At 46.1% G+C, this 21,754-nt stretch overlaps 1 protein-coding gene across 1 annotated transcript in view; it reads left to right on the top strand.

Annotated features, from left to right (window-relative positions):
* Positions 1-21,171, top strand: part of Pcp4 (Purkinje cell protein 4) — a 59,831-nt gene extending 38,660 nt beyond the window's left edge. The window contains exon 3 of the mRNA XM_005073786.4: positions 20,772-21,171. Coding sequence (XP_005073843.1) covers positions 20,772-20,899 — 128 coding nt within the window. The 3' untranslated portion in view covers positions 20,900-21,171. The remainder of the gene's footprint in view (positions 1-20,771) is intronic.
* The last annotated feature ends 583 nt before the right edge of the window (positions 21,172-21,754 follow it).

Here is a 21,754-nt window from a genome sequence, read left to right as displayed (position 1 = left end):
CCACAGATTTCTAGGAAAGGTGCCTTCCCATGGGCTGATAGAGAGCTTGAGGACTGCTCCCACTGAAGGGCTCTTGTGGGTAAGCTGTGCCGGCCTACGAGGAAGCAGGAGGGGACTCCATTGGCTGCTGTAGAGACCACTGCCATGTGTCCTGTGCATAGCATGGGGTGCACAAGGCTGAGCTGGGGTGTATTCAGCACTGATCTCTCCCAGTCTGCTGTTCAGGGAAGAGATGTTAACATTGGCTTTGACCTTGCTGGGGAGGATGGAGGAGCCATCTGCTCTCCTTCAAGTCTTTCTTGGCTGCCTAAGCTTTGGAACCCTGATTTAAACTTCTAATTAAACTGAAAGATCTGCAGCTTAAAAGCATGATAAATGACCACATCTCTCTGTTAATCAAATATATCTTCTTTTAATCTCATCTCTCCTTTCACCATGTAGCTTAGAATTGTTTCTCCCTATGCCACAGCGAGGATAAAAGGAACCAGGATCTTGTTTGTTATAAATGATGCCTGGGAGGTTCAGAAAGGAAGAGTGACAGAGGTGACAAGTGAACTAAAAAGACCGTTTGACTTTTCCAAGCATTAATTCGAAGGTGTTTATTAGTATTGCAGTCATATTTCAGAAATTGTGGGTTGATATTCTGTCTTTCACTATTTGTCCCTCTGCAGGTAGGTTTGCAGATCTCTAGATTTCTATGGCTGAGAACCATAGGTGTTGCTGGAGTTTCTTTTTTTTTAATTTTAATTTTTAATTTGTTTTTTGAGACAGGGTTTCTCTGTATTGTTTTGGAGGCTGTCCTGGAACTTGCTCTGTAGATCAGGCTGGCCTCGAACTCACAGGGATCTGCCTGCCTCTGCCTCCCTAGTGCTGGGATTAAAGGTGTGCGTCACCAACACCCGGCTGCTGGAGTTTCTTTTCCTCCAGGCCCTGCCCATCTTCAACCTCCAAATAAGCACACAAAGACATATATTAATATATAAACTGTTGACCGATGACTAGGGCTTCTTTTTTTATTTTTTATTTTTTTTACGAGACAGGGTTTCTCTGTATTGTTTCGGAGGCCATCGGTCCAGCCCGGCCTCGAACTCACAGAGATCCGCCTGCCTCTGCCTCCCGAGTGCTGAGATTAAAGGCATGCACCACCAACGCCCGGCGACTAGGGCTTCTTATTGGCTTAATTATTAACCCATTTCTATTAATCTAGGGATTTCCACGTGGTCTTGGCTTACCGGAGAATGCCTGGACCTGTTACTCCTTTGGTGGCCACATGGTGTACCCTCGCGGTCCCTCTCTGCCTACCTTTCCCAGGATTCTCTTCATCTCCTAGTCTCGCCCATCTTCCTGCCTCTATTGGCTAAACAGTGTTTTATTCATCAACCAATAAGAGAAGCATATATACAAAAGGACATGCCCCATCACACAAAGACTAAACACCCTGTATGCTTGGACAGCTCAGTGGCTGTGACAGCCCCTCTACTCGTGGTACACTGTGTCGGGTGACTCCTTTTCCTATCACATCCCTTTGGGCATAATCAGCATGAACAAGAAGACTCGTTATTTGCATATTGCTAGGTTTCATTTAATAAAGTTTAAGAAATTATATTCCCCGGGTGACAGCCCAGTCAGTAAAATACCTGTCTTGCAAGCATGAAGACCCAACTTCCATTCTCTGAACCCATGACAAAAGAAAAAAATAATAAAGCCAGGCATAGTAGTACTTGCTTTCATGTTAGCGCTGATGGTGGAGACAGGAGGCTTTTGGGGATTCACTGTTGATCTGGTTAATCTTACTGCTTAAGTCCCGAGTCAAAGAGAGACTCAGCCTCAAAGAAACAACGTGGCTAGGACCCGAGGAATGGCCTCCGATCCACATGCATGCACATGCACCCACACATATACCTGTACTCAGGAGCACACAAATGACTATATCTCCCTTGTACGTTATCTTTCTCCCAGTAACTAAATATGAGCTGCTTCTTAGAAACTCTAGAGGTTCCTTTGGATTCCAGATATGATTTTCCTGATAGGCTAACCTTTTCCCCTTTCTGGTTGAGATCTGTGCAGACCATGGCTTAGCTGGCATACAGATGGCTGGGAATGGATTCAGATCAGCAAACAGAGAAATCATCAGTTCACATGGGTTTGGAAAACACTCCTAACAATCTCTGGTTATGTTGCATGTGATCCCATTGTGTGAGATGACTGCCTTCTTCAGTGTTTCTAAGCACATTCTTCCCTCCCTACTGTTCTACCACTGCAGACCCTGCAGATCACTGAAAACTGAGCCACGCTCTGGCATTCATTTAGGAAACAGTCTCCTCAGATATCAGAGATATGTTTTCTTCTGCAGCTAATGCTGACGGGAGCAGAGTGGTTTTGGCTCCAGCGCTTTCCACTGCCGCCAGTTTACAGAGCCAAGTGTCTCCAGGAAGGTTCTACACGCATCAACAGAGCCCACCCCTGGGCTCACACAGCATCATAAAGAAGCTTGGACCAGCAATTAGCTGGTGGCTTCTGGGACTTCTTGTTGCCATGTTTGAGTGCGGACATAAACTCTTTGGCAGTTTGAATTGATAAGTGCTCAGCAAAGCGCAATTTCCCCACCAGTCCATAAAACAGAACGGATTTTTATAGTGAGCTTTGATGATGTCTGGGACACCAGAAATGGCTTGTGAAATCATTTTTTTTTGCTGATTATCAGGTACCTGCTGGTCACCGACAGAGCCCTGGCTGCTCTGAGCTCTGCAATCGTTACCTAAGACTTTCTCAGAGACAAATGTCAGCGCAGACCTCTTCTAGTCTATCTGTGGATTAGCTGTCACCATACTGTCCCCTCCTTGCCAATGCAGGTGCACTTCAGCAGATGGCTCTCAAGTCCCTCTTTCCTTCTTTGGTTATTACCCTAACTATAGCAAGCTGAGCCTGCTTGTTCTGGGGCCTGGCCAGACCACCACATCTGACTCTTGATTGGCATCCAAAGGGATAATACATCAGGATCCAAAGGCTTGTTTGTCCTGGTCATTCCATGCCACAGTAACTTGCTCTGGGTTCTCCTGTGATAGACCACGTATCCCTCAAGTCTTCATTTTCTTCACAGTGGGACCATTCTGTCTCCTTTCTTATTCTGATACTTCATGAGTTTGTGTCTGGCTCTCCTCTTTCTCAGAACACTCTAGAATATTGTAATCTCCCTTCCCTTATTTTTCATGTGCACACATATGGGTATCTACGTTTTTACGTGTGGCGACACATGTGTGTGTGTGCACTCATGAGTGTGTACATGTGGAGACGCCAGGTTGATGTCAGAAATCTTCCTCAGTTTCCCTCCACCTTGTGGAGCGCCAATCAAGCTCAGGTCTCAAGTTCAGATCTCACTGCTAAGGTTGGTCTAGCTAGCGAACCTTAGGGGTCCTGCTTCTGACTTTAAGGCTGTAATTATAGGTAAGCCTCCGCATCCACAGGCATTTTATCTGGGCTCTGGTGATCTTAATTCTGGTTCCCTTTCAAGTATAGCAAGTGCTTTAGCTGCTGAGCCATCTCCCAGCCCCTGAATTATCTTTATTTTTCTTTTTCATGCATCAAGAGAATGATAGATGTGAACCCAAATAAGAGAGATGGCAGAGGCAGTGGAGGGGAAATAAGTGGGGGCCAGGGAATGCCTAGCTGGGGCTCTCAGTGAACACACAATGACAACTAGTTATTTTTGTAAGTATTTCAACAAAACGGGGGAAATGGGAGAATTTGGTCTAATTTTTTAAAAGAAAAAATTGTTAATCTTTTTGTTATTTGAGAATTGCATACAATACATTTTAATTATATTCTTTTTACCAACACCCATACACACACACACACATACACACACAAGCACACCACTATCATGGAATCTGTTTCCTGTTGGCCAGCTATTCCTGAGCATGGGGGCTGCCCTGAAGTGTGTTGATGTACCCATGACACTCCCCTGAAGAAAACTGGTTAACTGGTTTTTCCTGCTAGCAGCTGTCAATCACAAACAGCATCTAGGGTGGGACTTTGTGCCGTTTTCCTCTTGAGTCTGTCTGACTCAAACTTGCAGTAAAATGACCCCCAGTGTCCACCGGTCAATGCATCCATCACTCGACCCTCATCAGAAAAGCCGCTTGCAGTAGATGGTTAGCACAGAGACCCACAAACAAACCGTGTGCAGGCAGTGAGAACGTCTGTAGCACGCAGACATAAATGGGAGGACTTTGTCAAGCCTCTCCCATCAGGGATCAGGGTTCCACCTGGAAGATGAGGCAGGAAGATTGTAAGAGCCAGAGGTGATGAATGACTTGCAAGGAAACAGTGCCTTTCATACACAACAGGACTGATACACATGAGACTATGAGAGCATGCATAAGAATTCAATATTTTATCTGCAAAAATTGCATTCCCAACTAGCTGACTGTTGACTGTGAAAAGGGGTTTGTTTTCCTGAACATTACTCTGCTCTGCATGCAGTTTTTCAGGGTGTAGACAGCCATGTCCCACATATCGCAGGTGGAGGGGGCTCCTCCCACGCCAGTGATATGGACACCTACAATTAAATTATTGCTGTTTTTCAGCCAGAATATTTGTATTGTCTTTTATAGTTCTATAGTAGCTTTACCTGTCAACCAAGGCGGTGCCTAGTGCCTCCAAGCTTTATTGAGCATGTAGGTACCTGGAGGGGTCACAGTCTGCCTGGCCCAGTTCTGGTCACTGACTTCAAGTGAGAATTACTTGTTGAAAGATTATCATTTGTCTCTTTTGTTGACACTTAGATTATGGTTCTGTATGGAAGAGCAGGGTATAATTTTGAAGTTAGCAGCAAGATATGCTTATGTGAGAGTAAGCTAAGGTCTTAGAAGACATTGTGAACCACACATACATACAAACTCCAGTCTTTTTTTTTCCTGTTGGAAAAAAACCCACAAAATCCTGCCAGTTACATGCCTGGGCTTGAAATAGCCCATGAGGTTACCTCGGTCATTCACAGTGGGTGAAATGTAATTCCCTGCTGTACTTTTCCAGGTCCAGCTTAAAATGACTCTTGCCAGTTGGGTGGTGGCGATGCATGCTTTTAATCCCAGCACTTGGAAGGCAGAGCCAGGTGAATCTCTGTGAGTTTGAGGCCAGCTTGCTCTACACAGCTGAGTTCCAGGACAGCCAGGGCTACACAGAGAAACCCTGACACCAAGCAAACAAACAAACAAACAAACGCCAAAAACTCCCAGCAAAAATGGCTTTGCAAAAGGTGGGCTGTAACTGCTCTTGGGAGATGTTTCCATTTCATAGCATACTAACGTTAGATGCATTTCAAAGGGTTCTGTCTAAATTGCAGCTCTTGCCAGTTCCTTGGTTGCTGTCTCCTGAGCACCCACAGTCACTGCTTACACTTTGTATCTAGACAGAAAAGCTCCCATTACCTCTGTTGATAATTACAATGTTTCAAAGGGTCGGGTTTTAACAATCTGTTGAAAAATATGTGTTTAAGTTTTTAAAATTTATTTATTTTTATTTTATGCTTGTGGATGTTTTGTCTGCTTGCCTGTCTATATACTACATGCACGAGTTATTTACATAGGCCAGAAGAGAGGACATCAAATCCCTTGGAAATGGAGTTGCTAGCCACCATGTGGGTGCTGAGAATCGAACCCAGGTCCTCTGGAAGAGCAGCCAGTGCTCTTAACCTCTGAGCCATCTTTCCAACTTCTAAATGCAGATCGCATCACATTGCCCGGTATGTTAGTTTATTTTCTGTGGCGATGATGAATGCCACGACCAAAAGCTGCTTGGGAGAAGGTAAGGGTCCATTTTAATTTACCACCCTCCGGGCACAATCCATCACTGAGGGAAGTCACCCATCGAAGCCTGAACCACGGAGGAATGCTACTTCCAGCTCATCTACTCTCAGCCGGCTTTATTGCGCAACTCACAACCATGTGCCTAGGTGTGGTCCACAAAGAGTAGGCTTGGGCCCTCCCACGTCAACATCAGTCAAGACAACCTCTCACTGACACAGGCCAGTCTGATGTGGGCAATCCCCGAGAGTTTCCCTCTTCCCATGCTTGGCTCCAGGCTTTGTCAAGTTGAGATTAAAACTAACTGGCAAGTGGTGATGGAAAATTTCCTTCCCCTTTATGGAATTCTTGAGAGGACTGAAATGACTTTGTCTTTGTTTTGGTCTGTAAGAGTGAACAGGCTTCAGGGGCACTCATAGTGTCATACATAGTCCCCTGCCTGCAGGCCACGTTGTGTGATGGCAAAGTAGCTGGTTTTCCTTGTTCATCCACCTGCCCCAATGTGAAAGAAGCCTGGAGCTCACCAGCCCTGGAATTGGTTATTGGAAGTTCTTATGTGATGCTTAAAGCTGACTCTAAAACCACACAATCAGCCTTTCTGAGCCCAGGGTACCGCCTTGCCTAGAGTAGTATTTTGTTTCTTCTTATATTTCTCTCTGTCTCTCTCTCTCTTTCTCCCTCTCTCTCTATCTCTATATCTCTGTATGTATGTATGTATGCCTATGGTGTGTGTGCCTGTGTGTGAGTTTGTATGGAGGCCAAACTGTGACCTTAAGTGTTATTCCTCAGGCTCTGTGACACTGTCCACCTTATTATTATTATTATTATTATTATTATTTTAATTTTTGTTTTGGAGACAGGACCTCTTTCATTGATCAAGATCTCTCTGCAACGTAAGCTAGGCTGGCATCAGGGGTCTATGTTTCTACCTGTCTGGTGCCAAGATTACAAGCACATACCGCTCTGCCCGACTTTTGTCCCCAGGGTGTGTTCAGGGGGTCCAGCACAGGTCTTCAGGCTGGTAAGGTGAGCTCCTCTCTTGCTGAGCCACCTCCCCAGCTCAGCATCAGCGTCCCCTCCTACGTCATCGTTTGTAGCATCTGGGCCCACATCCCTGGTAACTAGAACGAGGCTTCGGCTTCAGGTGACCATCTCCAAAGAGTGATTTTCCAGCCCATCATATGGTGTTTATCTGGACTCTGGAGCCAGGCTTTCATACAAGCAGACAGCACACAGATGTCTTCATTCCAGACGTAGGCCAGTGGAAGTCGGGAGATGTGGGCCTGGAGGCCAGAGCGTGATGCTCAGTTGCCAAGGACAATTTCTGGTAGTCAACACGCATCTTTGCATGGAGGGAGGCGTGCGTTATTGATCCAACTCCCGTTGTTTGTCCTTTCTGAATTGTTATGCAAATATTCAGCCATGTCTATTTTTTAATATGCAAGTATTCAGCCATGTCTATTGTTTTAAGAACATATAGAGAGGGTAGGCATTTTCCACAGCCACGTCGACTTTTGCTTTCTGCTTCATCAAAAACAGATTAAAAAGCCAAGCAGGTGAGATTTGAGACTGGTGAAGGTCCAGGTGGCACGCACCTCTGCTCCTCTCTGCTCAGCCTTGATGGGCTTGCCTCTGGCTGGCTGCTTTGTGGCTCCTCTTTCGGAATTTCATTCAGAGATGTGTACCTGAAGTCAAATTCTGCACCAACGGGGCTTGTCTGTTTGCATCCGGAAGAGACAGTACGGTAGTCTTTGACAACATTGCAAAGGAAAACAGCTGTCTGCCTGGATTGGAGGCACCAAGCTGGAAAGCAGGGACAAAGGTGTCCTATGAGATAGGGCCAGGCTTGGCAATAGTGAGGGCCACAGGGAACAAGGCATTATCAACCAAGGAAAACATTTTAACCAGGTAGATGTGAAGGGACGGGAGTGGGGAGGGGAAATAGTTTTTCCTGGTACTTTGGATGTGTGCGCGCGCACACACACACACACACACACACACACACACACACACACACACACACACACACACACGCACCCGCACATGTAACTGTTATGCTGAGGTTTGATTCTAACATCTTGATAAGGTCCCAGAGCTCTTCAGCCCCAAACATGCAGAGACATATTAATTATAGAACTGTTGGTCAATAGCTAGGGCTTCTTATTGGCTAGCTCTGTGTGACTCATTATCCCATTTCTACTAATCTAAGTATTTCCACGTGGTCTTATCTTACAGGAAAAGGGTTTGAACCTGTTACTCCTTCCTCTGCTACATGGCATCTCCTTACGGGGTCTCTCTCTGCCCACCTTTCCCAGAATTCTCTTCATCTCCTAGCCCCGCCTATCTTCCTGCCTCTATTGGTCAAATAGTGTTGTATCCATCACCCGATAAGAGAAACATATATACATCAATAAGCCTCTTACCCTTCTGAGCCCTGGGGCATGGATCCTATTTGCCCTATTTCTCCCTTTCCTCTTTCATGTCAACTGCTCTGTGGACTAGGAGACGGAGAGAGTTACAGACACTTGGTGGACTCCCTGATGGGCGTTAGTGAGGCTAGCAGATGCTCTTTACAGGCTGAAGGTGGCCTTCAGCTCTGATGGGATCTGACCATCCTTCCTACTGAAAACAAGAGAGGTGTGTCCGCTCCTCTGAGACTTGCGTCTGGAAGTTTGGAAGCTCAAGCATTGGTGAGGTTTGTGTGACAAGGGACACTTGATGCCTGGGAGACCTACACAGGATCAGAGACAGGAAAAAGATGGCCCAGTCGAAAGCCTTGGGAAGGATTTAAAATGAGACCCAAGGCAGAAAGGAGACAGTATAGGCAAACCCTCTTCCTCATTGCTGCACCTGCCCAGCCCACTTTTCCTGCAGTCAAGTCCCGGGAGAGCCACGCCCTTTCAACAGTTTAAAACGCATTGTTAAGCGAGAAGTGGATTGCTACACACTCTGCAGAGCAAAAGATCACAGGAATCGGGCCTTGCCCGCAGCTGATGCCCGGTAACGGGTATGGATGCCGAGGGAACGTCGCTATGAAGCATCATGGGAGATAGTCCAGTGCTCGGAGTGGAACCCAGAGCCGGACACGTGGCAGGAAAGGATGCTGCCCCTGAGAATTATTCATGGCCCCTTTAAGAAGAGCTTTTCATTTGAGATGAGGTCTTAAAGCCAAGGTGCGTGGGTTGGCCTTGAACCGATCTTCCTGCCTCAGCCTCCGGTGCAGCTGGGATCATAGTCCCGCACCTCCAGTCCTGCCCCGAACTGAATTCCTTAGAGGATAACACTGTGAAGAAACGTCCACCCATATCAGAAAGTGAGTGGATGCGCAGTAGAAAAGGCAGGGTAGAATAATAACCCACCGTGGTGTGCCTTTGGATGTCCATTGTTAACCTTAAATCCAGTGTGTCCAGGTATGTTGTACTCTGGCTGGGACATGTGTGGGAGTAGGTGAGAACTACCATTGGACGCTGAAAGCCCACGTAGCAACAACTTTAATAATAATAAGACGATTCTTCTCTCGTCAAAAGGAGTCTGGAGTTCAGTATTTTCCAGGGGACACCGACAGTCCCTATAACTATTCTTCCTTCCTCAGGGTTAGAACTCTCCCCTCTTGTTAGAGCAGTGTATGCTCAATAATCCTTGTCCCTGTATGAACCCAACCTAGATTCCTGCTCATGTCATTTTCCAACACAGGGAGGGACATGAAGGGACCACAGTAAAACCTCAGAGCATGTACAGTCTCTGGCTCTTCCCTGCCAAGCTGTTTCTCACCGTGTATGACTGTAGCGTGTCTTTCTTCTTAACAAAGGGATGGGTTTTGACTAGTCCTGTGCCCTAAATATAGAGGCAGGAGGCTTGACCTCTGGTCCCTTCAGAGTGTGACTGTCTAGTGACAGGCTCTTTGAAAGTGGTGATTGGGATAAACTCGGGTGGGACGTATACTTTTAAGAGGAGATCAGAACACAAGGTACATCTGGTAGCCTGGTCCTCTGAGGACACAGGAAGGGTGCAGGGCATCAGGGGAAACCCACTTCATTGAATCTTGATCTGGGCTTCAAGGCCCAAGGGTGGGGTGGGTGTGGGGCAATCGGTGTATGTTTCTTAAGCCCCTGGCTTCACTTCCGCATTATTTTGTCATAACATCTAGATCAGAAGTGAGTTTTTGCCTTTCCAGTGCAAAATTGTTTTTGAGCAATGCATAGATTGGATTTTTGGGGGATGGGCTTGAGGGACATTCTATCCTGTGATGTCTCTTCTTTTCAATGCCTCTAGGTTTACACATACTCGACTACATAAGAGCACACAGCTCTCTCTCTGTCTCTCTGTGTCTCTCTGTCTCTCTCTCTGTCTCTCTCTCTCTCTGTCTCTCTCTCTCTCTCTCTCTCTCTCTCTCTCTCTGTGTGTGTGTGTGTGTGTGTGTGTGTGTGTGGTTATATAAGCCAGACACAGATCCATGGAGCTGGAGATGGGATGGTGGTCACGGGAAGCCCAGAGTAAACTGTCCTTTTCAGATGACCAAATTAGGCTTCCCATCCTCCAGAAGCCAAGCCACTCAGCACTGGACAGCAGGTCTCAGGGTACCTCTATTTTAGGACAAAGAATCACTCTCCCTCGGGAAAAGGCTGCATGTACCAAAGAAGGGGCTAGCCTGGTAAGCAGGGAGTTTTCAGGGATGCAGAACCTTGCTTTTGTGTTTGTGTGTGTGCACGAAACCACAGAGGAGGAAGTCCACTGGCCTGTTGTGATCGATGCTTGACCTTGCACTTTATAATCTCTGCTTCTCTGCAGAGACCATGGGGGGAGTTGCAATTGCTCACACCTGCTGCAATAAACACAGAGGTGGCTGTGGGAGCCAGCAGGAGCCCTGTGGCTTGTGATTACACCTCCTGCTCAGGGAGGAGGGGATGGCCCTTTCTCAATGTCTCACTGAGGGAACCCTGTGGAGCTCTATGATGTGCCCTGTTTCCAGTTTTTTAGAACACTTTGTCCTTTTTTTTTTTTAATGGGCACTCCATACAATACAGTGTTAAATGTTCAGTGTGTCAGTACTGTAATCCACTTACATGCAAATTATTTCTTTTTGTTATTATTTTTAGTTTTGAGGAAGAGGATGGCTTTGTCTTCTCCAAGCTGGCTGCCTTACTGTGTCTGAGTATGTCTTCATCCGTACTGAGGTTTAAGGAATTGAAACTCCCAAATCCTGTGTGTTTTCTTTGCCATTTTGACTTTCACCCTCCCAAGGGCAAGGTTGGGTCCTCAGAAAGAATCCACACTGGCTCCCTATGGCTTTGATAAGAGAGAGGTGTGGATTCAGCTCAGGTTCCCCCAACTGCTCTGTGTGGACTAGCTTAATTGTATCAAGGGCAACACAAGTCATAGACTAATTCTTTTGCAGTTAATATTGTACTCTGAAAGATGGTAAGACACCCTGTGAACCTTGGCATCCACATACCCTCCTCGTGGGGTGTGCTTAAGTTAAATTCCTCTTATTTCCTGATGGAGTGCTAAGATTTTAGTCCTTTTATAGTACACTATGTGCTTCGGCTCCTAAGGAAGGGAAACTCCCACTCAGGACAATTATATCCCAATTTACTGCTTATGTACCGATTTCTGATCTACAGGATTAGGCCTTAGGAGGTAATTAGTTTCTGTCAAATAAAGCTCAAACTGCAGAGAGCTGTGATTATGTAAATAGAAGCCTTTGCGTGTGTGTGTGTGTGTGTGTGTGTGTGTGTGTGTGTGTGAGCGCGTGCATGTACACGGGTGTGTGTGGTGTGGGGTGTGTCACAGCTGAAAGCTGTGTGCTCTTAACTGTTAGCACCAGGAGACAGTGGTGTTAGGTTATCATAAACCTGGAAACAGGGTATCCATGGGCTTTCTGAGGTCAGGGGTAAGTGTGTGTGTGTGTGTGTGTGTGTGTGTGTGTGTGTGTGTGTGTTTAGTGGTAGGGACCAAACCTAGGGTCTTGGACATGCTAAGCGTTGCTCTACTGCTGTACCACACCCCCCATCTCATATTATACTTCTGAATTCTGCTGCATTTTAAATGGTTCATCCTTTCTTGCACTGGGGCAGGATCTCTGAATAGCTCTGTCATGCTCTGGGTGACTTTTCACGGCTGTTAATTTCTAAGGAATTAATGTTAGTTATTTGAAGTCTGCTACTGCTTCTCTGTTTTAGGAGGGTTTGGATTGTCCCTCCCACACTGACTCCTTCCTGGTGGCCTACCTGAGAAACTCTCTCTCTCTCTCTCTCTCACACACACACACACATATTACACACATATACCACACACCGTATACACACATCGCAAACCATATACACATCTACCATACACCATAGCACATGTACACACACCATACTACATACCACAAACATATACACACACCACACACATACAACATAGATATATACACACACTACACACCACAAACACATATACATATACCCCACATACATATATGCCACACACATACACACACACACGTATATACCACACACACACACCATACACCATAGACACCCACCCACATACTACACACTATAAATATATATACACACATACCACACACAGACATATACTACACACCATATACACACATCACAAACGCACATATACATATGCCACACACACATACTACACACCACAACACATGCACACACATGCCACCCACACAGACATACTATACACCACAAACACACACACCACACACACAAACTACATACCACACACAGATACCATACACATACATACACACACACACCACAACACACACCATATATACACACCACAAACACACACACTATACATATACTACACAACACAAACACATATACATACACACTCACACACATACCATATATACACACCACACACATAAACACCACACACCATACACATACACACACCACACATACTATACCCCACACATATACCCAAACCACACACCATATATGCATATCACAAACACACACAGCACACACACACATATACCATACACACACCCCACATCATATATACACACACACCCACTCACATACCACATCATATACATACACCACAAACACCCTGCCCCACGCACAATCCCCCAACATGACATACAGATCCACCACAAATGCCACACTTTTTTTTTTGCTCTGATTTGGGATTCTCTAAAATTCTACATTTAATGAGCATATTTATCTATTTTCTGCCTTTCTCTGGGAATCAGGGGCTTGAATGTCTTCTCTGCTGCTCTCCAGGTCCCAGAGCAGTGACAGCTCATTGTGGACCCACTGCTAAAAGATAACAAATCCTGGCACACCACACCTGGTCAGCCTGGTGGACTATTGCAAGCTGGTTGATTGAATCATACGTTCAGACTGGGAGCTCAGAGGTCATGATTTCTCCCAGAGCTATGCTAATTGCTGCATGCAGGAGTCCGTTATCCTGACCTGAAATAGTGCAGCATTTCAACAGACCCAAATGATGCAGAGTAAAACATCATTTGGAGTGTACTTACCAGGTGATCTTGGGTGACATACATAGTTACCTTCTGATCTTTGCAAGATGATGACAACAGACATTCCCCCACAGCAGCATACACAAATACAGAAACCAAACAGCAAAGTGACTTGAAAATCCACAAAGCCCAGAGTTAGGTGAGGGATCATCAATGGCTGGGTCATGACTCCCTCCCATAACTCGAGTTGAAACACTCACCTCTTGTACCTCAAAATGTGACTCCATGTGGGGGGGCAGCATCTTCAAGGAGGTGACTAGCCCTCACTGAGGCCATTAGGGTCCTATTAGGAAGGGGGTGTCTAAGTATGCAGTCACAGGGACATTCTTCACCATACAGGGACACAGTCGGAAGGCTGGCATCTGAAGACTGAACGAGAGGACTCAGGAGAAACCAGCCTTTCTGACACCTCTGTTTCAGATTCCTCCAGATGACAGGAAACACGTCTAAGCTGTGGGGTCCTGCCACAGTGACATCATCTGGCTGATGGTACTCGTATGGTCTTGTTGGTGACGGGCGGGAAAACCGAAGGACCACCACTACCACACCAGACTCGATGTCTGTTAGAACCCATAAATGTTCAAGCTGAGCTGTGAGTTTTCATAACACTACCAGAGGCTCAAGATATTCTTTTTTTGGTATTTTCTTCGGTTGGTAGCAGTTCTGTAACTTGGTAAATTAGATTACTTTCCTTACCTTTGCCCATCAAATGATCTGTACAAGAAAACCCATGGAAGCATGTGAAGGAAGACCTATTTCATGCTCCATAAACAAAGACTCTGGTTAGAAGGAGGTCTTTTGACAGGGTTGCCTGAATGCCACCATGACAAGGTCAGACATATTGCCGGAGGCCACTATCTGCCTGGATTTCTGCAAGGGGGAGCTGTGTTTTAGGAGAGCGGCATCAGAAATATCTGTAGCCAAGTATAAACGGTGACTAGGACCATTGCTTTCTAACTGAACCTTAGGGGGACAGAACAGAAGCAAAAGATATCCTGGCACTCAGGGAAAGCAGTTTCTTCATAATGCTTGTGGCATTTGCAGGTTTCTGTGACATGTCCTGCTTGTGTGTTAATGTTTCTGTTTAGAGGGAAAGGCTTAACTGGCTAGGGTTATTTTCCAAGTTTTGTGGTCTTGTGTGTGTGTGTTCCCATGTGTAAGAGAGAGAAGAGAAGACATACATTGATAGGTAGAAATATATATATGATATATGATATATATATATGATAAATGATGAGCAAAACTATGACTAGGTGGGGAGACAGATGGATAAGTTAATGGATAGATAAATTAATGGAATAGTATATAGATGAGTGGGTGGGCGGGCGGATGGATGGATACGTAGATGAAGTGATAGAAGATTGGATAGAATGATGGACAGATGGCTGGATCAATGGACAGATGGACAGACAAATAGCAAAACAGAGAAATAGACAGATAGTGAGAGATATAGATGATAGAGAAATGATAGATAGGTTATAGGTAGGTAGATAATGCCCAGATAGATAATGTAGTAGTTAAGTCAGTTGCCCAACCTGGTAAATTTTGATTTTTACTTTCTGTAAGACAAGGTCTTCCAAGTGATGAACTCAAGACTATAAGTCTTCAGGATTGGTGGAGGATTGTGCTCCATGGTTCACAGGAGACATTATGGCTACAGGAGTCTTTGCTTTCTTGAGGAAATGATCAGGAAGTCAGGGTTGTCTTCATTTTCTCACGGAGCTGCTGACTTTTACACAGCATCTGCTGAGTAGTGTGGGCACGTCCCTGGTCTTGACCACTCTGTGATCAGATCCAGCATTTTATTGCCCATGCAGAAGGAAATGGCATTCTTTCAGAACTCCAAATAATGTCTGTGCAATCCTAGGCTGGAGTGTTGTGGAAAAATACTTCTTATTCGGAGTGATAAAAAGCCACTGTTGGAGGTGACTGATGTAGGTTTTTCCAACTCAGGCAGTAGAATCCTAAATAAAAGTGTCAGGTGGAGCCCGCCCAGTCCAGACACAAGCCTTCAAACATCTTTATGAGACAGGCAATGGAGATGAAAGGAAAGGGTTGAGCTGCCAGATGGGAAGGACAATGGCACTTTTTTTTACCTGCTGCTAATATAGACATATCACTCTCTCATGGATAGAGCATCTGTGTAGAGAGGCCCCTGCTGTGTTCAGGATCCTCCTAGCTATGGTGACTGGGCTGGGTCCTACAGCGTCCAGTCTGTCTGCATACTCTGGCCTGTGTGTTGTACCCAGCCCTGGGTGGTGTGGGTGGTTGGTCCTTGCTGACTGTGTTTTGAATATGCTTCCCATGGTTTGAACTACACAACTAGCACCATTTCTGTAACAAGTCAGATATACTTAGCTGCCTAGACTGACCATGAAACATCCATGATGTCATGTGTCTGGTTTTTTTCTCTGAATTGGGGCACAAGTAACCTGTGAATCATGCTAATAAATAGGTGCAGAGACCTCAGGGCTTAACTACTTCGTGGTTGCCTATACCCCTTATACCTACCTCTGAAGTTCTGGTCACATATAGCCTGATGTTGTTTAAAGTTTAACTTATAACAAGGCATTGAACTGCATAACTGGGGTCCAGAGAAGGAAGTGATCTGTCTTCCAGTTTAAAAAAGGAAGCCCAGACCTGTGTTAGCTACAAACCGTCATTACGGTATTGGTTGTTAGAGACGATCCTCATTGTCACTCTTACCTAAACTTCTGTTGTGGGGTAGTTTTACACAGGAAGATGCAAGCAAACATCTATTCACCCCTGGAACGCAAGGACAGATTAAAAAAATGTTCCACCCAAGTGTAGCTTTGTCAACCTGTGTGGTTTACCGAGTGTGCTTACAGAGGCCTGAGCGAGGGATAACATAGAGGGCAGAGGCTTCATCAAAAAGCCTCACTCAGGATAAGAGAGAACCCAGGAAAACCATATCCCCGGCGGATACCTCTGTGCAAGAGCCTTCCTGCCCTAGAAACTGTCTACTGCCTTTGCAACTCTGGGAAGGGCCTGGTGAATTCTGAACTTCCCATGAGTTTTGAGTCTCCTTCCTCCTCCCTGGATGGGATTGTTCAGTTTGGATGGATCAGCTGCTCAGTACCCCATTCCGCATCGGTCTGTCCATGACACTGGGGGCTAGGAAAATACATTACTTTATTTCTATATTCTTAAAAAGGAAAGCCAAGAACCAAGGTGGTTAAGAACCTCGCCCTAGGGTCACAGCCACTGAAGTGATCCCCGAGTCAGACTCTAGTTGGGCTCCACACCTCAAGAGCTTCTGGGGAGGGACTCACAGGTAGGAGAAGCCAGTGTCTCACTGCAAAGAGGCTAAGGGCATTGTGGGAACCCAATGCACATGTTTTGCTTATTCCCTGGCCAGATGAGAGTAGCAGCCCGTGTGGGTTGGGGTTGAGAAACCTGCACACCATTCCCCATTGTCAGTGGGGAATGCTTGGACTACTTTACCCTTGCCCAAGCTTTCTCTGTTGTACCCTTACCCTCCTCCAGGCCCCAGGCCCCTAGGGTCAGTGATATGAGGTTACACCCGTGCCTTCATGATCCTTCTCTGGGTATCTGTGTCTAGATGCCTGCATCCTGTTTTCCTCCACCTCTTCTCTGAGGCCCACCTCTTTGAGAATCAATGCTTTCTGTGCCATTCCCCTCTGTGGCCACATCTCTGTCTTCACAGTTTCTGTCATCTGTGAACCAGGCACCTGTGGCTGACCCCACGGTGGCTTTGACTACACACTTCCCAGACACACTTCCTTAGAGACCGGTTGTGAATCCGTAATAGAGGTGGAGGTGACAATAACAAGGTCCCACTGGCCAACAGAAATTACTTGCTGCTGGTGTCTTAGACCTCAGGCTAGGCTAGAGGTGTACGGTCGCTTGGCAGAGTCGTTCACAACCAGCGGCTGCTAATTGAACAGCCATTTGGTGTCAGGCCCTAGGAGAGCTGCTGGAACAAGGCAAGCAGAGCCAGCCCCTTCCCTCCCAGGCTCACACCGTGGAAAGGGAAGTGACAGTGAGGACAAACCAGGGATGTAAAGAAAGTAATGGAAGTAATGGACACTAAAGGCTACAGCAAATCACAATGTGGACCTGTGTGTGTGTGTGTGTGTGTGTGTGTGTGTGTGTGTGTGTGTTCATGACATGTATAGTGTGTTTTCAATGGACATATACACATGGAAAACAAACCCTAGGGTCTTTGGCCTTCCTGTCTACAATGCTGAGAACTTCTATGATATCAACAGCAAAACAAAGCAAAGCAAAACAGTGTGCCCTAAGCTCTGCTCTGGAGTGAAGGAGAAGGGAGGATTTCCCCAGAATCCCTGCAGCTGAGCGTGTATTGTCAATAGGGACACTCAAAGGGGACCTTGTGAGGTTCCAAAGATGGGAGAGGCTCTGGAGATGGGAACCCCGATGTGGGACTCTGCAACTTCTGTGGCCACTGTTTGCTGTTGTTGTTTGGGCACTCAGAGCTGGTCGGTCCTGGCTGCCAGGACTCCCTGCAACCATTGCAAGCCTTCACTGGAACCAACTCTTTGCCATCAGATTGAATGAGCTGTCTGCCCTCCTCCTCTCCTTTCCACCACTCTGGTCCCTGAACGCCTTGGAGTATGGAGCTCATTGCTTCTCCTGTGACAATGCAGACTTTTCCCTGAGGGAAGGCAAGGCTCTGAAGTGAACAGAAAGTGACAAGTCCTTAAATATCAGAAGTTGCTTTGCAAAGCTTTGTAATATTTCTCAGACGTGGGTGGGATCGATAAATCACTTTTGGTGGAAGATATTAGTTTAAGATGTAATTGTAAAATTGATTTTTATGACCTGTCCTTACTACTGTGTCTCGGATTCCCTAAATATACACAATTTTCTGCATCTTCATTTATCATTTGTCAAAACGTAAAATTATTGTTTTTTCCCCCATTATTACAAAAGGGAGAAGATGGATCGGGCCCTTCAAAAATTGTGGGCTGCAGCAACATTTTTTAATCTGAAAAAAAAACCCTCTCTCAAACTCCCCTGAATTGCAACTAATTTCCCTCATTGCCATCACTCTACGGTGGATGTAGGGTCTCCTTTGGGAGGGGAAGGATCAGAAGTATGAAACTCCTGTGACAAATGACAACTCACAGAGCTGCAGAGTCAGGCAGTGTCGATGTCAGCTCAGAGCCAGGGCCACTGTGTCTGTCATTCTTGCCTTTCAGTTCAATTTCATATTTCCCAGCATCTACTTGGGTTGCAGGCAACTCCCATCATTTCCTATGGCCCCGCCCATTGTATTCACTGCAGTGTGGATCCATATGCCAAGGAGGAATGTAGCTGAAGAATTCCACCATTCTCTGTCTACTGGGGCCCCAATGGATCATGAAGGACGCCCCTCGACATTTCCCTCTACAATGCACCATGTCTCAGCTCCTGCAGTCATGGCAGTGAGTTAAAAAGAAAAGTTAATTGATTTAGGTCACAAACCCATTACGCTAACAAGGCTCACAAGGCCAGAGGCAGATCACTCACTCCCACAGATGGAAGAGTGTCCCAGGATGCCCCAGGCAAAGCCTGCTTAGTCTCTAAGAAAATCGGAAAGGAGACCGCTGAAGGATCTGAAATGGAAATGTTGTGCAAGAGAAATCTGAAATAAGTGTGGGTTCTCCCGCATGTCTGCTATCTATCATCTATCTGTCTGTCTATCTAACCACCTACCATCCCTCTGTCGATTTATCATCTGTCTATCATCTATCATCATCTATCTATCTATATCTATCTATCTATCTATCTATCTATCTATCTATCTATCTATCATCTATCTACCACCTACCATCTATCTGTCTGTCTGTCTATCTAACCACCTACCATCTGTCGATTTATCATCTGTCTGTCTATCATCTATCTATCTATCTATCTATCATCATCATTATCATTATATTATCTATCATGTAGATATCATTATTATCTATCTATCATCTATCTTCCATCTACTTACTTAATTGTCATCGTTCTATTAATAGTCTATCTTATCTGTTTTCTATCTATTATATATATTTATCATCTATCAGTTCTATCATCTCCTCCCCTCCCTACTCTCTGTTTTATCTGTCTAGCCTCTCTGCTCATTATGCAAGTCCAGTGAGGCTTTTGCACAGGTACTGGGAAGGTGGGAGCTGCTGCTGGTTCCAGCTCTGACTTGTATTAACCTTAGTTCCTTTTGACTACCTCCTCTGTCGATAGAAGTTTGGGTTTCAACTCAACTTCCCTTTTTTTTCTTTTGTTTTTTTGTTTGTTTTTTACGAGACAGGGTTTCTCTGTATTGTTTCGAAGGCTATCGGTCCAGCCCGGCCTCGAACTCACAGAGATCCACCTGCCTCTGCCTCCCAAGTGCTGGGACTAAAGGCGTGCACCACCACTGCCCGGCTGTTTGTTTTTTGAGACAGGGTTTCTCTGTATTGTTTTGGAGCCTGTCTTGGAGCTTGCTCTGTATGTAGACCAAGCTGGCCTCGAACTCACAGAGACCTGCCTGCTTCTGCCTCCGGAGTGCTGGGATTAAAGGTGTGTGCCACCAACGCCCGGTTTTCAACTTCCTTTTAAAAAGGAGTGACAACCTGGCCTCTCCCTAGGCTTAACAAACGACCAGGCTTTTGCCCTTATAAGCACCTGCCATTCAATTACATAAGAAGCCACCTCTAGTCTGGGCTGGGGCCCTAGTGTCTGCATTCAAAAACAACAAAGAGGTGATTCTTTTGATAAGTCCAGCCTTCCCTGGGTTGGAGGATTGAAAAAAAGATATCACCTCTCCTTTCTCTGGCAGGAGGGTTTTGCTTATTTATTTACCACCTTCGGCCACTGCTCAGGAAGTGCCCAGCCAAAAAGGCACAGTCACCTCAAGTCGTCGCTGGTGCTGACTTGTGTCCTGTTCTCGGCAACCATACCAGCGTAAGCTAGCTGGCCCCTCTACCTTAGTAGACACACCACCCAGCTTGCCTTGCAGAATCACAACGCATGATTCATGGAAGTGCAGCCTCATGGCGATGGTCAGATAAGGTCATTTGGTTATGAGAATGACCACTACTGGAACCTGTAAAGCAATGCGCAAGTGTCATTCGCAGCACAAGTATCCAAAAATGCCACCCTGTCAGCTTTGGACACGGTGACTGTCAGCTAGCATTGCAGAAAGTGTCAAGACCGCGTCCTTGACGTTCACCATCCTGCTTGTGGGCAGGGTTCAGAAAGCCAGAGCACTGCAGATTCTGAATGTCTAGAACTTTACACCATGCGTCCCTGGATTTTGCTTTACCAGCAGGGCCTTGTCTTTGGGGGGGATGGGGGGTGTGAATGAATACCCGAGCGTTCACCGTGGTGGGGCCACCCTGCCTCACGAATCTAGACTCCTGCCTGCTCTTCTGTTTTCAGCTAGGTGGTCACCTTATATGTCTGTTTTTTTGTTTGTTTGTGTGTTTGTTTCGCTACAGATGGGCAGAAGAAAGTCCAAGAGGAATTCGACATCGACATGGATGCCCCAGAGACAGAGCGCGCGGCGGTGGCCATTCAGTCTCAGTTCAGGAAATTCCAGAAGAAAAAGGCCGGATCACAGTCCTAGTGGGGAAGCTGCTTCCTAGTCCACCCGAGGACACCAAGTTCAACTGCCATCCATCAAGAGACGAAAAGAACAATGCCCTAGAGAGGAGTCATCCACACAGTTAACACCCCGCTGCAAACCTGAAATGCATGTACAGAGACCCGTAGTATTTATGCCCCTATAGAAAGGTGTACACAATGGAATTGTGGGTAGCTTAATCTGATTATCTCCATTACAATTCCCCTGCAACTGTTTTCCTTGACGTTGTAATAAAAAGGAGGTAAGATGAGCGATTCAAGTGTCTGCCTTCATTTCTCCCGTTAGACGAGGCCGGGGAAGTGTTCTTAGATTAAAGGCAACTTGAAGCCAGGTGTCTTTTGTATTCTTAAAGCTTAGAGGTGCAACAGAGTAACTTGTTAGGGTAGAGCTACTTATCCTCAGCCTAGCAGCAGCACCTGGCATCTCATTTATAGAGTGCTAGTTGCCAACAGGTGGCTGTATTTTCTTAGGACGGGAGTGTAGTCTGTACCCTTGACTGCCCTGGATTCAGAATACATAACCTATCCAGGAGCACACAAGGCACAGGAGGGCCGCGCATCTGTGTTTGGAGTGTTGCACAGGTGCACCTAGCAAGTGCGTTTCAGATCAGCAAAGGGTCGCCTCACCCCACATGGGCCGTCTTTGCGCCTGTGTAGCTCCAAGCAGCAAGCACATGCTCCAGGCTCCTCACTCGGTGCTCATGGTGGTTTCTTCTCACTGGTCAAACGTGTGTTCATCAAACTCTGCAGTGTGGAGGAGATGCCCGGCTTTTCTCCAGAGCAAACCTTGCAGGCACGTGGCTTCATATGCCTCAGAGAGCTCCTCTGGGTAGCAAAA

The sequence above is a fragment of the Mesocricetus auratus genome, unplaced genomic scaffold (assembly GCF_017639785.1).
Source record: "Mesocricetus auratus isolate SY011 unplaced genomic scaffold, BCM_Maur_2.0 Super-Scaffold_100008, whole genome shotgun sequence".
Lineage (NCBI taxonomy): Eukaryota > Metazoa > Chordata > Mammalia > Rodentia > Cricetidae > Mesocricetus > Mesocricetus auratus.
The sequence above is the reverse complement of the archived record's forward strand: the minus strand, read 5'-3'. Positions and strand labels throughout refer to the sequence as shown.